The sequence below is a fragment of the Heptranchias perlo genome, chromosome 1, assembly GCF_035084215.1.
Source record: "Heptranchias perlo isolate sHepPer1 chromosome 1, sHepPer1.hap1, whole genome shotgun sequence".
NCBI classification, from domain to species: Eukaryota; Metazoa; Chordata; class Chondrichthyes; order Hexanchiformes; family Hexanchidae; genus Heptranchias; species Heptranchias perlo.
In genome coordinates, this window is record NC_090325.1 from 180,320,174 (window position 1) to 180,334,628 (window position 14,455).

The 14,455-nt window shown below is 41.2% G+C and overlaps 1 protein-coding gene across 2 annotated transcripts in view; it reads right to left on the reverse strand.

Moving 5' to 3' along the window:
• Positions 1–14,455, reverse strand: part of man2b2 (mannosidase, alpha, class 2B, member 2) — a 69,635-nt gene that overhangs the window by 19,431 nt on the left and 35,749 nt on the right. For both annotated transcript variants that reach the window (XM_067994328.1, XM_067994327.1), the window contains exons 13-16: positions 10,904–11,162; positions 8,864–8,974; positions 4,836–5,025; positions 2,907–3,059 (exon numbers count right to left, since the gene is read on the reverse strand). In XM_067994328.1, the coding sequence (XP_067850429.1) occupies positions 2,907–3,059; positions 4,836–5,025; positions 8,864–8,974; positions 10,904–11,162 (713 nt within the window). The remainder of the gene's footprint in view (positions 1–2,906; positions 3,060–4,835; positions 5,026–8,863; positions 8,975–10,903; positions 11,163–14,455) is intronic.

The window sequence follows — 14,455 nt, forward strand, 5'->3', positions numbered from 1 at the left end:
CAATGTGAGTACCTACCCATTATCCCTACTCTCTGTCGCCTTTTGCTCAGCCAACTTCCTAACCAAGTCCGTACTTTTCCCTCGATTCCATGGGCTTCTATCTTAGCTGGCAGTCTCTTATGTGGGACCTTATCAAATGCCTTCTGGAAGTCCAACTGTCTACTAGCTTTAAATAATGTGTACTTGGACTCACAAATCTCTTTACTCCTTTACAGTTACTAGTTTCTCACCATTTAGAAAATACTCCGATTTATCTTTCTTGGGTCCAAAATGGATGACCTCAAACTTGCCCACATTAAACTCCATTTGCCATAGTTTTGGCCACTCACTTAATGACCAGGATTTCAGCCCGGAGCTGGGAAGGGGGCAGTCGAATCGTGGACGGAAAACCTGGAAGTACAGGTTTCCCGGACGTCTTTACGATTTTGACATAAGGACCTCTTATTTTTTTTGTCGGTTTCCCGTCTGACAGGCCGGCCTGCTGACAAACTGGCCTCAGTCAGACGGTAGCAGAGCAAGGAATAGGACGTCTTCGGGTAAATGTTCAGGTAAGTCAGGGGAGGGGCATTGGGGGGTGGGGGGGCACGGGGATCACCCAGTCATGGTGGGGGGGGGGTGGGGAGCAGTTATCAGGGGTGGGTGTCAGTCATCAGAGGTCAGTCATCAGGGGGGGTGCGGGGGGGAGTGGCGGGGGTGAGATCGGGTGTCAGTCACTGGGGAGTCAGCCACCAAGGCGGGGGGAGGGGGGGCAGGGATCAGGGGTCATCGTGGTGGTCCGCAATTATTTTTTTTGTCGGTTTCCGGTCCGATAGGTGGACCTGATTGGCAGGCTGGCCTCAGTCGATCGGGAGCAGAGCAAGTAAAAGGACATCATCAGGTAAATGCTCAGGTAAGTCTTAGATTGTATGGATTGGGTGGGGGGGGTGGCACGTGGTCACTGGGGGTGGGGGAGGTCAGCCATTGAGAGGGTGTCGGGATTAGGGATCATCATGGGGGTTCGCGATGGTTTTTGGGGGGGCGTCGAGATCGTTATGAGAGGGGAGTGGCAGCGATCGTTTGGGGGGGGGGGGGGAGGGAAAGAGGTGGTCAGCGATCTTTGGGGGGGGGTGGCGCTGCAGGTAAGCTTGTTGGGCCTGTGGGAAACACGCCTGCACCTCCGGGCCCACAAGCTGTGCTATAAAGGTCCTGCAGTTTCAGGTCTTCTCGCCTCCTCTCACATGGCGTGAATTAGAAGGTCCGGGAATCCCGGCCCGCAGAGGTTGAAATTGCAAAACCTTTTAAAATGGAGGCCCGCAGCCTCCTTGAAAGTTTTGAGTGACCAACCTGCCTCCTGAGAGTGGGTTGGAGGTGGGTCTGAAATTGTTGCAATTTTCAATGCTCTCCCGCCCTCAACCCACCCATTTTTCACAGTTAAATCCTGCCCAATCTGTCTATGTCCCTTTGCAACTTCCTGCTCCAGCCTGCATTACTTACTATCCCTTCTAATTCAGTGTCATCTGCAAACTTGGATATACAACTCTCTATTCCTTCATCTAAGTTAATAATAAATATGATGAAAAGTTGAGGTCCCAAAACAGATCCCTGGGAAACACCACTTGTCACATCCTGCTGATGTGAGTACATACCCTTTCCCCCCCACTTTCTGTCTCCTATCTCCAAACCAATTTCCAACTCAAGTCAACAGACTACCTCCAATTCCATATGCTCTCATTTTTGCCAATAAAACGGTGGAATTACGTCAACAGGACCCCAATGATATCTTATCCAGACCTGAACAGGGAAGCAGCCACTGGCTGAAGCAGGTCAGCAGCTGGTGTGAAAGACAAAGGGGCCCCCCAGACAAGTAAAAAAAGAAAGGTCCTTTATGGGGCCAGACAGGAGCGCTGCTCCGGGCCCCATGAAGTAAGTTGCGGCCTCCCCTCTTTTAGTGATGTTGGATGAGGGATAAACGTTGGCCCGGATAATGGGAAAACTCCCCTGCTTTCCTTCAAACAGTGCTACAGGATCTTTTATGTCCACCTAAAAGGGTAGGCAGGGCATCAGTTTAATGTCTTATTCAAAAGACGGCACCTCTGACAGTGCAGCACTGCGTTTTACTGTAAACAAATAACAGGAGATAGGAGAAGACCCAAATTGTAACAGGATGCTCTGGGAGTTGAATTTGCAATCACTTGAGCTATTATATTGAGATACAAATTGGTACAAATATAGGGGCACAGCCCCCTGTGATACAATATTCAGGGACTGTGTTTTTAAATTATATGGACACAAAATAGTTTTGATAGAGCTAATTATTTTCACATCATCCTCTTTCCCAATAGCAGGCACTTGTTGCAGTTATTGCATTATTTTCCACCATACACTCGGCAAGAGAGCTGGCAAGCAACCTGCTCCCAGGTCAAAAGCACTCTGTGACCAAGGAAGTATGCAGTAGCAGCCCAGAGTCACTCCCCGGATTACCCCTGCCTACGGATAATCACCAGGCCTCAGCTCACAGTGACTTCATGGCCAAGATCAAGGTACTCAACAAGCTGTGTTCAGTATGTTGCAATTCAGGTTGCTAATATCACACCATCTAACTGCTGCAACTTTAAAAAAAATTTCTATTCAATAAAAACAAGTGCAATAAAACTGCTCAAATAGCAGACAGTAACCCCATCAATTCTTTCCCCAGCTGTCTGTGCAGGCATCAGCTTTATTCATTACAGTTTGCAAATTCATTGCAGTGTGAAAACAACAGGTGGTGGGAAACAGAAGGAGGAGAAACTAAGTGCAGAACTTTTATAAACTCTTCAGTAAAACATTTAAACGGCCAGTGATTTCAGATTCTAATGCTCTTCATAAACTCATTAAACATGTATGGGCAAGAACACATCAATACAGTGTAAATTTGTAATGCATCTTACCTCGAATTATATTTTGCACATGCTCGGTGTGGTTTGAATTATATCGCCAACCGGGCAGGCAAAGTGTTAGGAGATGAAGGTTAGGTGGGAGAAAGATTGAATTCGCTGCAGCGTCATCATGTGAATTATATGAAGGGATAAGTGCCTCACTTCCTGTGGAATGCATCACATCATAACAATAATTGTTATCAGTATAAGATTACAGAAACATTGACCAGAGGTTTTCTGCTTGTGCACTCACTAGTCCATGATTTTTTTCCCCCATTGATTTTAATTGACAAAAAAAATCATAGGCTGGCAAGCGCACAAGTAGAAAACCTCATCCATTGTATCTTAAAAACTACAGGCTGCATGATTCAATACTTGATAATGCAAATAACGTTGCTAACCTTTTGCTAACCTAAATAAGCTTGTTTATTTTCCAAGGATTAAAATCAGAAAAATGTTCTCATTTTGCATTAATGGACATGAAATTGCTTTCACGCACTACATGTCATCAAAAGATCAGCCACTATGGCAGGTATAAGCTTGAAAATAGTTGCCACAATATTTTTTTAAAAATTAAGCTAGTTGTAGAAATAAAAACAAAAATCACAACTGGTGAAATTTAACAGGTGGCTTAATGAGACAAACAAATATATAAACATATATAAACAGTTTATAACAGCTCATTACCAAAGAGAAAAACACTACTCGCAGTGCTGCAGATCATGGCTGGCTTCACAGGCATCCGTTATAATAAAATAATAATATGTTTGAATAATTGTGCAATGTCAGATAAAGAACAAAAACAGAACTTATAAGGTTGCAGCTGGTATTTCAAATGAAAATCCCCCTCTGGTATGCGGGATATAAGATACATTACAGTGTGAGTGGTGTATAACACTTTGGCGTGTACATTATTAAAAAAAATGTCTACTTGCTTTTTAATATACAAGCGCAAGGAAACATACAAGGGTAAAAATTGCAAGGCTGCAGTTCCATTGCCTCACTTGATGAAAGCATGGATTGGAGAATCAGAAATTGTCACTGCAGATTTATAGATTGACAGTCAATATCAAAATTTCCATCAGACCAGCATGGAATACGATTATTTTGTTGCAATACACTAATTTTTTGTGTAATGTTTTTACTTCTCCCATCTCCTTCCTTTAAATTTACTTCCCTAATCTCCCTTCCACCCCTGCAGGCACTGGCATGCTGGTGTGCAGTTACATGAGTGCCAACAGGCTAGTCAAATGTAGGGGGACTGACGGCTGTGTTTGATCCTGCTTTCATTCACTATCCATCAGCAATTTCCAGCATTGATCATCAGATGGTAATCAGAAGCAGCAAGACTGAATTTTCTTTTCATTAGGATCAGAACACAAAGGCCAATTGTAGCCATGCAACTGCTACCTAACTCAAGATAGAGTGGGAATTGAATCTGGCACCTTTCTGGTCTGTATGGTTTATCACAGGCACAACTACTGCCCAACACAGTTGTGAATACCCTGAACATTTGCTGCTCGAATCAGGTGCAGGAAGGGCAGCTGCACTTGCACAGTCAGCTGTTAAAGCAAGTTTCTGTGTTAATACAGAAATGTTGTGCTGTTTTCCCTGCTCGTGGGACACTTTCACTTTATTCAAATGTATTAGTGCTGTTGCATTTCCTGGTCCCAGTTCTGGCAGGCTCCATCCCCCCTTCATCCCCCCTTCCCCGCCTCTTTCCTGTCGATTCTGGAGGTTTTCCACTGCTTCTGTAACCTAGAGTACCTGAATTTCATCCCCCTACCCCCACCACCATTCTGCTGCAGGTGGATGTGAGTTCTATATATGATGTTGCCATATCTGCTTGCAGAAATGGAGCACTGCAGTAATTCAACAACTAATTAGCCTTACCCATACACATTGACATCAAAACAAATTTTCAACCCTAGCATAACATACCTGAGACAGAGCCATACACAACAATAGGCCTGAACTCGAGCGCCATCCCACTCTGGTATAAGGATGAAGTTGTGGATTTTGACCCCAACATCAGCCAGAAAAGTGGTCGTACCACGGAGGTGTCATTCAGTGTAAGGTTATAGCCCAGATTCCACTCTTTGTTGTTCCATAATCTTCGATGAAGCATCATCTACAATAATACCATTACAGGATAAGCAGACTCTCAGGATTACACAATCATGGGGGGAGGGCGGGGAAGAGACAGATAAAAACATTATTTACCACTAAAATAAATATTCTCCATTGGAAATATTAGTGCACCTGAAGGTCTGGTTTCATCATCAAGGGGAAAAGGGTCTGTGGAAGATGGCCACGCAAATAAAAAAGATGAAAAAAAAATTCAGGTGAAGGATTACCTTGTCTTATAAATGTAACTTGCATAGAATGAGATTCGTAAACACCACTGTAGATATTTTTCATTGATCATCAATTTGTAACTTTAGTTACAAATTTTTAATCAGTTAAGTGGTATATACAAAATATTTGACAATGAGATCATAGCAACTCTAATTGTGAAAAGCTGTAGACTCAGAAGTTTGCAGCACAGAAGAATGCCACTTGGACTAGCCTGCATCAGCACTTAGCTAGAGCAATCCAAAACTAATCCCACTGCCCTGCTCTCTCCCCATACATAGCATTGTGTCTTCCTCTGCTTCAAATATTTATCCAATTTTCCCTGCAGCAACACATTGCATGCTTTAACAACCATCTGTGTAAAGAAATTTCTCCTAACTTCTCTCCTCACCAGTTTAAAGACAATTTAAATTTGATGACCTCTTGTCACTGGCTTCCCAACCAAAAGTAAGAGTCTCTCCCTATCAAGGCCCTTCATAATTTTCAAAAACCTCTTAAATCTTCTCTTAGCCTTCTCTGCTCCAGTGGAACTTGTCCCATTGTATCAAGTCTCTCCTTTAAAATATCCCTTCCCTGGCAATATTCTGGCTTTAATGTCCTTTCTATATTGCGATTCCCAAAACTGTAAACAATATTACAACTGTGACCTTAACAATGTTTTGTAGAAATTGATCATTACTTCTTTACTCTTAGTCCCCATTTGTAAAATCCAAAGTGCAGTTGGCCTTTTTTTAAAAAAATGGTTATCTACCGTACACTCGCACGTTCAGGGAATTACGTATTTAAACCTCTAGGTCTCTCTAATAATCCACACTCTTCTGTTTATTTCTACTGAGTGTGTACTTTCATTCTTTGTTTTACCTCCCAAAATGTATTACCTCACACTGATCCACATTGAATTGCATCTGCCATTTGTCTGCCCATTCCGTTGACCTATCTATGCCTTGCTGAAGTCTTTTTAACAGATCTAGCAGTGAGCCCAGGGTAAACACCTTCCAACCTTTCTCTAGTTCAAGCAATACCCATGTACCGAAACTGTTTCCTATCTGTCAATCAACTTTCTATCCATTCGGCTCCATTTTCTCTTCCACCAGATGCCTGAACTTTACCAACAGGCCTCATGTGAGATATCTTATCGAATGCCTTCTGAAAATTCATATAGGGCCAGACTTTGCTGTGGCAGGGCATCCAACAGCATCTGTCGTTAGTTAGACTTGCCCCTGCATCCTTCAGCTCAAAACATTTGCCCACAAAGTTGCTGAAAGTGCGAGCTGATAATGACACACCAAGGGAAACAGGGCATCTGGGACCAGAATGAACAGGGCAACAAACAGGGTATCTCCTTAACCAATGAGATTTACGGATTGGGAAATAAAGACAGGAAGGACTGAGAAGGAGCATGAATTAGGGAAGAGGGAATTCAATGTCAAATCAGTTACAGAAAGAGAAATAAAGAGAGGGAATGAAAGATCGGATTAAGAGAGAGAAAAATGACAGAGAGGAAAAGAAAAGTAAATTTAAAATTTAACATTTTTAAAACCTCCCCCAAAAATTCAAAACCTGGAAGAATGAGACTCCAAACTTGTAACAGTTAATTTTCGGTGCCCATGAGGTTGATTGGCAGTAATTAACACTTATGCTTGTAATGACAAGTCTTAACTTTCTGCGGTGTGTTTAATGGGCAAATACAACAAGTTCCTAAATTAAACAGGGAGGCTAAGGGCGAGATGCTGTTTCCACGGAGTGACGCAATTCGGACCACAACTTTTGGTTATTCACATTTAACCGCACATCTGGTCCTCGCCTGAAGTTGCTGTACCATTTAGCCATAAATAATGACGAGCACAATTAGCCTTGCTGTTATTTTAACAGCAAATTCTGGCCCATTCACTACATCTATTGTATTGCCTTCATCTATCCAATCAGTCACATCTTCAAAAAAAATTCTTAAATTTGTCAAACACGACTTGCCTTTAACAAATCTATGCTGGCTGTCCTTCATTAACTCATGCAATTCTTAATACTCAATAATTTTATCACAAATTATGGCCTTTGATATTAGAGTAACTTGTTTATAGTTATCCAATTTATCCTTCTATCCTTTCTTCAACAAAGTGGCTACTCTCCAGTTCCAGAATACAACTTGCATACTTAAGGAGGATTGAAGAATTGTGGTCAAACCCTTTACTGTCTCTTCTCTGACATTTTTCCAACAGTCATGGCTGCATGCCATCAGGGCCTCGTGACTTAACCACCTCCAGTCCTGCTCATTTTCTTTTTTAGTGCCAGTTGCTTTTCTACAGTTATCTCTAACAATCGCTCCATGTCCTCTTCTTGTACACATACATTCACACTTGCACCATCTAGTCTGATGACTACTATTTAATATCTCCGCTCTACCTTTATCCTCTGCAATGAGACTCCCTCCTTCATCCTTAAGCAGACCTACCCTCACAAATGACTCTTTTACTTTTTATGTGCTAATACAAGCCCTTACAATTACTTTTTATATTATCTGCCAGCCTTTTACTCATTTTCCTTTTAAGTCCTTCTAATTTCTCTTCACCGCTCATGTAATTTCCATTTTCTTTGTTTTCGTTAGTATTATAAGCCTCCCTTTTAAGTTTTAGTTTAATTTTAATTTCTCGGTTTATTCATGAAAATCTATTCTCAACTAAATTTTCTGCTTTTTTTCCCCAACAATTTTATTAATTCTGTTCTTCCTCTCTAGTCTCAAACCTACACTTTGCCTACCGCTCTGCCACATTAGTTTAAATTCTCCTCCATTGCTCTATTTACTGTCTCTGTAAGGACATTGGTGTTATGTCAGTTCAGGTGAAGGCCATCCCTTTGGCATAGCCTTCCCTTGTTCCAGAACGCACTCCAATGCTCCAAAAACATGAACCCTTCCCTCCTGCAAGACCCCTGCAGCCATGTGTTGACCTTTCTAATCCTCATCTCCTTAATGGCACAGGAAGCAACCTGATCATCACCCTCAAGGTCTTGCTTTCAATCTGGTGCCAAACTCCTTCTGCAAGACCTGAAGCCTACTTCTATTGATGCTATTTCAGCTTAGTTTGCAAGGACTAGCTAATACAATGTTCATCTGTGCCAATTTATACTGAAAACCATCCAGGGCTCCTTTTAAAAACTGAGTCGTTAGAGAATTATCAATAACCATAACACTTTATCTGTTAATTTTTGGGTGTTGTTAAACTGGCAACTCCTGATTTCAACAGCTTACAGATTTCAACAACATGAGGAGCTGAATGATAATTAACTAGTATCATTAACTTGGGGTGCTTCTACTGTATGTAAATTTAGTTCTTTCATTTCTTCAGGTTGGACTCTAACTCCTCCTAGATACTTTGCACTCAATGTTTCAACAAAGAATTTAAAACCAAAACCAAAAGCAATCTCAAAACTGATTCAATTCATTTTAATTGACTAAAAATGGGTCCTGATCACGGTGAGGCTTCCTCTTTACAGGGTCTTTCAATGATACAGTATGTTTTTAGGGAGCTACGAACACTGAATTATCACAAGTCGTTAATAAAAACAGGTAATAATAATAATGGGAAAAAAATTTGCTTTAAGCTGGAAAGGCTTCTCACCTCCACCTGGCCATCGGCTTGGCTGGAAACGCCATGTGCTCTTTCGGACAACACGACGAGCCTTGTGCCACTTTCCTCAATATAAGCGGTCCTTACAAGAGGGTAGTAGTTCTGAAAGGCACAAGGAGAAAACTTCCTGATATTTTCATACTAACCACGATGCTCCAGAGAAAGCAGCTGAATTTTATATTAAAAATTTAGGATAGCCATAGCTTACCAAAGAATCAACATCTCTTAGTTTTAAAATTGTTCACTTCTGAGCAACTTGGTTTTTCAAAATGCACTTAGATTCTATTTACATGTAAAAACTGCACATCAGATCAACAAAATACAATGCAACTTTGAACACTAATCCTATACGCACATCACATTTTCCCCTTATGGTGACATCCAGCATAGCAGGACGCAACAGTTTTCAAGTTACATTTTACTTTGGCCATTTGTATCAACACTATGGAAATATATGGCAGGTCAGTCAGCATCTGAGATAGAGGTTAATGATTTGGGTGGGGCCTTTCATTCGAAACTCATCGGTTCAGATGAAGAGCCCTGCCTTCCTCTCCCCACCCTGCCCCAGAAAACTCCTCTCTGTCCCCCTTAGGCAATCGAAACCAGTCCAGGAGATCTTTCAAAATGTTTCTTTGAGAGCTGAATTGCAATGAAGTGCTATATACAGATGACTTCCCACACTCCACACACTCCAGGGAGTCCAAAGCTAGTTCCTTGCCCATTATGGAAATCTATTAGAATCTTGAAATGCTGCTGGAAATCATGCCGCATTGAAATCCCCGAGAGTGTATATATATATTTTTTACTTGCATATTTAACAGATTAGCAGCTTCATGCCACTATCATACTCTCTCAAAATGAAATCATAAGCAAACTGATCCTTTGAGGTTGCTATTTCTATAGACTAAAAGTACACCATGGGTTCAATTTTAAAAGGGCAGCGGGAGCAGGGGGGGGGGGGGTGATTTGCGGGCACCAAACCCAGAAGGGAAGTAGGCGGGTTGCGATCACAACCCTAATGAGGCCAATTAAGGCCTCTTCCGGGTAACGCACCTGGCAGCCAGCCTGATTGACAGGCTGGCTGCCAACAGGAGCTGCACATCTGAAGGGAGTTGGGGGGCGAGGGGGGGAAGAAAGAGAGAGAGAGACCTCATCGGCCGTTGCGAGAGAGAGTGAGGGGGGAGACAAAGATCAAAGTGGGGGTGGGGGGGGAGAAGAGAAGACATCGGAGGGGGAGGTAGAGAAGACATCAGAGCAGGGGGGGTACAGGTGATATCGTTTGTAAGGTATGTTTATTTTTTTACAACAGAAAATGTAATTTTATTAAATTAATTTAATTTAATTTATTTCGTTTATTTTTGACTGATCCTGGTTTCACCAGGCGTGAATCGGAAGCCGTTTAATTGCTGGCAGGACTTCTGGGTTTGGGAACATCGCACGCACCCAGATGACTCGGGGTCTTTCATTTTAAAATTGAGCCCCATATTTCAAAGAAAGCTATACACAGTGAAATATGAGGGATTCAGGTAAAGAAGTGTTGTTGATTACAATGTTGCTAGAATATTGTCCCACTGCCTTGTTAAAGCCAAATCCTAAACTGAATCCAAGAGTAGGTGTTATCTGTTTCCAGGCAATAGAAAGATAGACTGTTAGCAATCTCAACAAATGCAACAGTCTACAGCACAAAATAAAATCAAATGTAGTGCCACTAACATCAAGAAAGCTGGTGTTTGCATGTGAGAAAGGCAAATGTCACATGGAATGGCAGTGGTGCATAAGAATCATTTAAGTATAGAATCTAAATAGTAATACTTGAGGGGGGGACCACAAGGGTAAAATAATACAATGGATCCTACACCTCTCTAAGTTCAAAGCTGAATGAAGAAATTATTTTGTCTTCAATACCTTCCCAGAGAAACAATGACCAAAATCAAAAAAGCCTTCTACTATAATTTTCTAAAAATTGAAATAATTCAGACTCTCCTTCCCCCTCACCCCGAGTACAAGTGCAACATAACATTGTGTACCTACTCGAGCCAAAGTATTGTTGGTGTGGGACTTGTACAGTCTCTTGATCATCTGGTAACCATTATTGTCAGTGTAAATGGTCCTGTCAGTTTTCAGATCTGTAGTCATCCTTAAGATCGCTTCCCTGTTCAGGTCCAGTGGTCCAACGATATACTGCTGCTCAATTCTATTGCATATCAGTGATCTGTCATACCCATCCAGTACATTATAGATCCTTGTGAATATCGCATATTGGTAATCATTTGCAACGGCAGAAACACTGCTGTTTAAAAAAAGATCACTGGTGTTTAATTATACATACAATAGCTGGAGTTCCATTCAGAGCAGATTTTTATTTGACAGTCAACCCTAACAAAGCTACTGCTGCTGCAAAGTGGGAATTTACAAATACAAAAAAGCCTGTGAGCAGCTGTACGAATGAAAAAAGGCAATCAGTTTCTCTCAGACCGAAAAGAAAGAGTTTTTTTTAGATTATGAAATTGGTGTCAGGGATGGAAAAGTGGAACAGGGGAAATACTAAATACCTAACAATCATGAAATATTGATGGATATTAAGCCATTCTGTTCACATCTTTTAAAGCCATTTATAATACAAAAGGTTAAGAATTTTTCAAAAATTAATTTGAACAGATGCGGTAAGTCATCGCTCCAAAAGGTAATATTAGAAATACTCAGACTTTTTTTTAAAAACAAAGGTTAGTTTCATCATTCATCTCTTAAAAACTACAAGGACAGAAGTTTTTTTTAAAAAAGTATTTCTTTGTGATTTCTTTGGGTATTGTCAACTATCTCACAGTTGTTCCTCACTGCTAGAAATGTTTCATGAGGCTTCTCTGATGACTAGTGGGTAAATTAACTACCTGGTGCAGTACTGAGGCATGCAGCCAGGAAGTGGCTAATTTGAATTCGCTCTCAGCCAAGGTGACAACAGAGGTTCTACAATCGGCCCCAGCACCTCTGGAGTAGGTTGAGAAAAAACAAAAATATCAGCGAGGCTTTCTGCTTCTGATAGTTATTCAGTACATCTGTGTGGAAATCAATTGAGGGCAAGTTTGGGCTCCTCGCCAGTCAAATGTTCTGCACTCACTGTCTGGATTCACATGAAGATTAGGCAAAGTACCAGAGGATGATCGATACCCATGGAACTCTGATGACATGAGTCAGTACCTTCAAATAAGGAGGGAAGAAAATTGAGGAGGTGGATTGAAATGTCTCATCAGAAGAGCATCAAGGATAAATGAAGTAACATTTATTGCCCAATTGTAAACACCTGTTAACAAATAACATTGAACATTGTGTAATGCCTCAATCTGGCGTAAAGCCAAGTTTTGGTTCAAATGAATACATTTTCTATTAATAACTTAAGTGTAAATTACACATAGCAACAAAGTCAAATTTGATTGAAGGGTTACCAAGTGTTGTAAATAATAAAAATCTCAAACCTACCCCATACACCTCCTAACCTCTTACATACTGAATTTCAAAATATATCATAATTCCCACAATATTGAATGAGATGATGCCAGACCAAGGTAAAGAATCTGTTTTCTGTTTTAATTACAGATTTCCAGCACCAGCAGTATTTTGCTTTTGTTGTAGAAAATGCTGGAGGTGAATTGCCTTTATTGGATTGATTAATGATGTGGAGATACCGGTGATGGACTGGGGTGGACAAATGTAAGGAATCTTACAACACCAGGTTATAGTCCAACAGTTTTATTTGAAAATCACAAGCTTTCGGAGATTATCTCCTTCGTCAGGTGAGTGAGTGAATGAGAGGTTCTCAAATCACATATCTTATATTAGGCTGGGAATCAAAGGTGTCGTTGGTGTTCAGACAGGTTAGCCACGGAAAACAGTACGTCCCAGTATACTGAATACACAATGGGTCAAATTGCACAGACAAAGAGAGAAAGAGACCAGAAAGGCAGAGAGAGAGAGAGAGAATGTCGAGTTGCATTAAAAACAGATAACTTTTTTTTCCCCTGCTGGTGGGGTTACGTGTAGCGTGACATGAACCCAAGATCCCGGTTGAGGCCGTCCTCATGGGTGCGGAACTTGGCTATCAATGTTCAAGAAGAAAGAAACAACATGGCATTTATATAGTTTGTTTCATGACCTTAGGATGTCCCAAAGTTTTCCACAGCCAATGAAGTACTCTTGAAGTCTAGTCACTGTTGTAGTGTAGGGAAATGTGGCAGCCAAATTGCACACAGTAAGGTCCCACAAACAGCGAAGAGATAAGTGACCAGGTAATGTGTTCAGTGATATTGATTGAGGGATAAATATTGGCAAGTCACCGGGAAAACTCCTCTGCTCTTCTTCGAATAGTCCAATGGGATCTTTTACACTCACCTGTGGGGCGGACGGGGTCTCGGTTGAAAATCTCATCTGAAAGACGGCATTTTGGACAATGTAGCACTCCCTCAGTACTGCACTGAAGCGTCAGCCCAGATTATGTGCTCATGTCTCTGGAGTGGGGCTTGAACACAATACAACCTTCAAAGGCACAAAACTATATTTACGACTGAACAAACTGCACACCAACACCACTAACCCAGAATTCTGTTTAAAAGAAAAAAATTAAAAATATAGCAGCACAGATATGACCGTTGAAATCTGGCGGTCATATGGTATAAGTTTTGGGATGACCGTGAATGTCTCTGTCCTCAGCTTTAATTAAGTCTTCCCTTCAATTGACTACCAGAACAATGATAGTCGGAATGTTTTGCGCTTATACTATCTCTAATAGCAGTTGGATACTCTTGAATATAAACTCCTCAGAAATTGAGCAAAATACTCTGTCTAAAGAGTCCAGTTTGTAGAGAGTGAACAGAAACAGCAAACTCCATGCAATTTGAAGGACTCCTAGGAGGGTCAGCCCACAAAGTCAGGTAACACTAAATCCTTGATTGAAGATATCGGGGCGAAATTTTTCATGTGCAAAATCAAACTAATCAGAGTTAAAGGAGGACCTGACGGCTATAAACAGGATTCAGGATCTGATGCATCAGAAAATTCTAACTACAAAATCACTGCTTGAAAAGGTCAGGGGAGAAGATGAAGGTATTAAAAAAAAAAGTCCTGGATTAAAAAACATCTTGAAATACCGACCTTACAGGACAGAGTTTTGGGGAAACACCCATGTGAGTTTGTAGAATTCCTGGAGTTGTGGTTTGACCTGTTACCAACTAATAAAAACAAATGATTCCTCTCTTCATTTTGTAAACTATATTTGCTTCCTATGTTACTCTATGCCATGCTCAATTCTCCAGCTGTGGTAGCAAGTCTGTGACTTAATCCCAGACCACTGACATCCCCTGTTTTTAAATTAAAAATGAAAACTGATCGCAAGAAAGTATGCAAGACTAATGCAAGGACCCACTGTGGGGGACTTGCAGGGAGATACTTTATCCTACCATCCTAGGACAGAGTATCAATGCATCAATGCACCGTGTCAATAGCCCACCTCACATAAAATAAATACTTGAATTGTGATTTTGGCTTAAGTGTCACCTTGGCTTAGTGGTAGCATTTTCGCTTCTGAATCAGAAC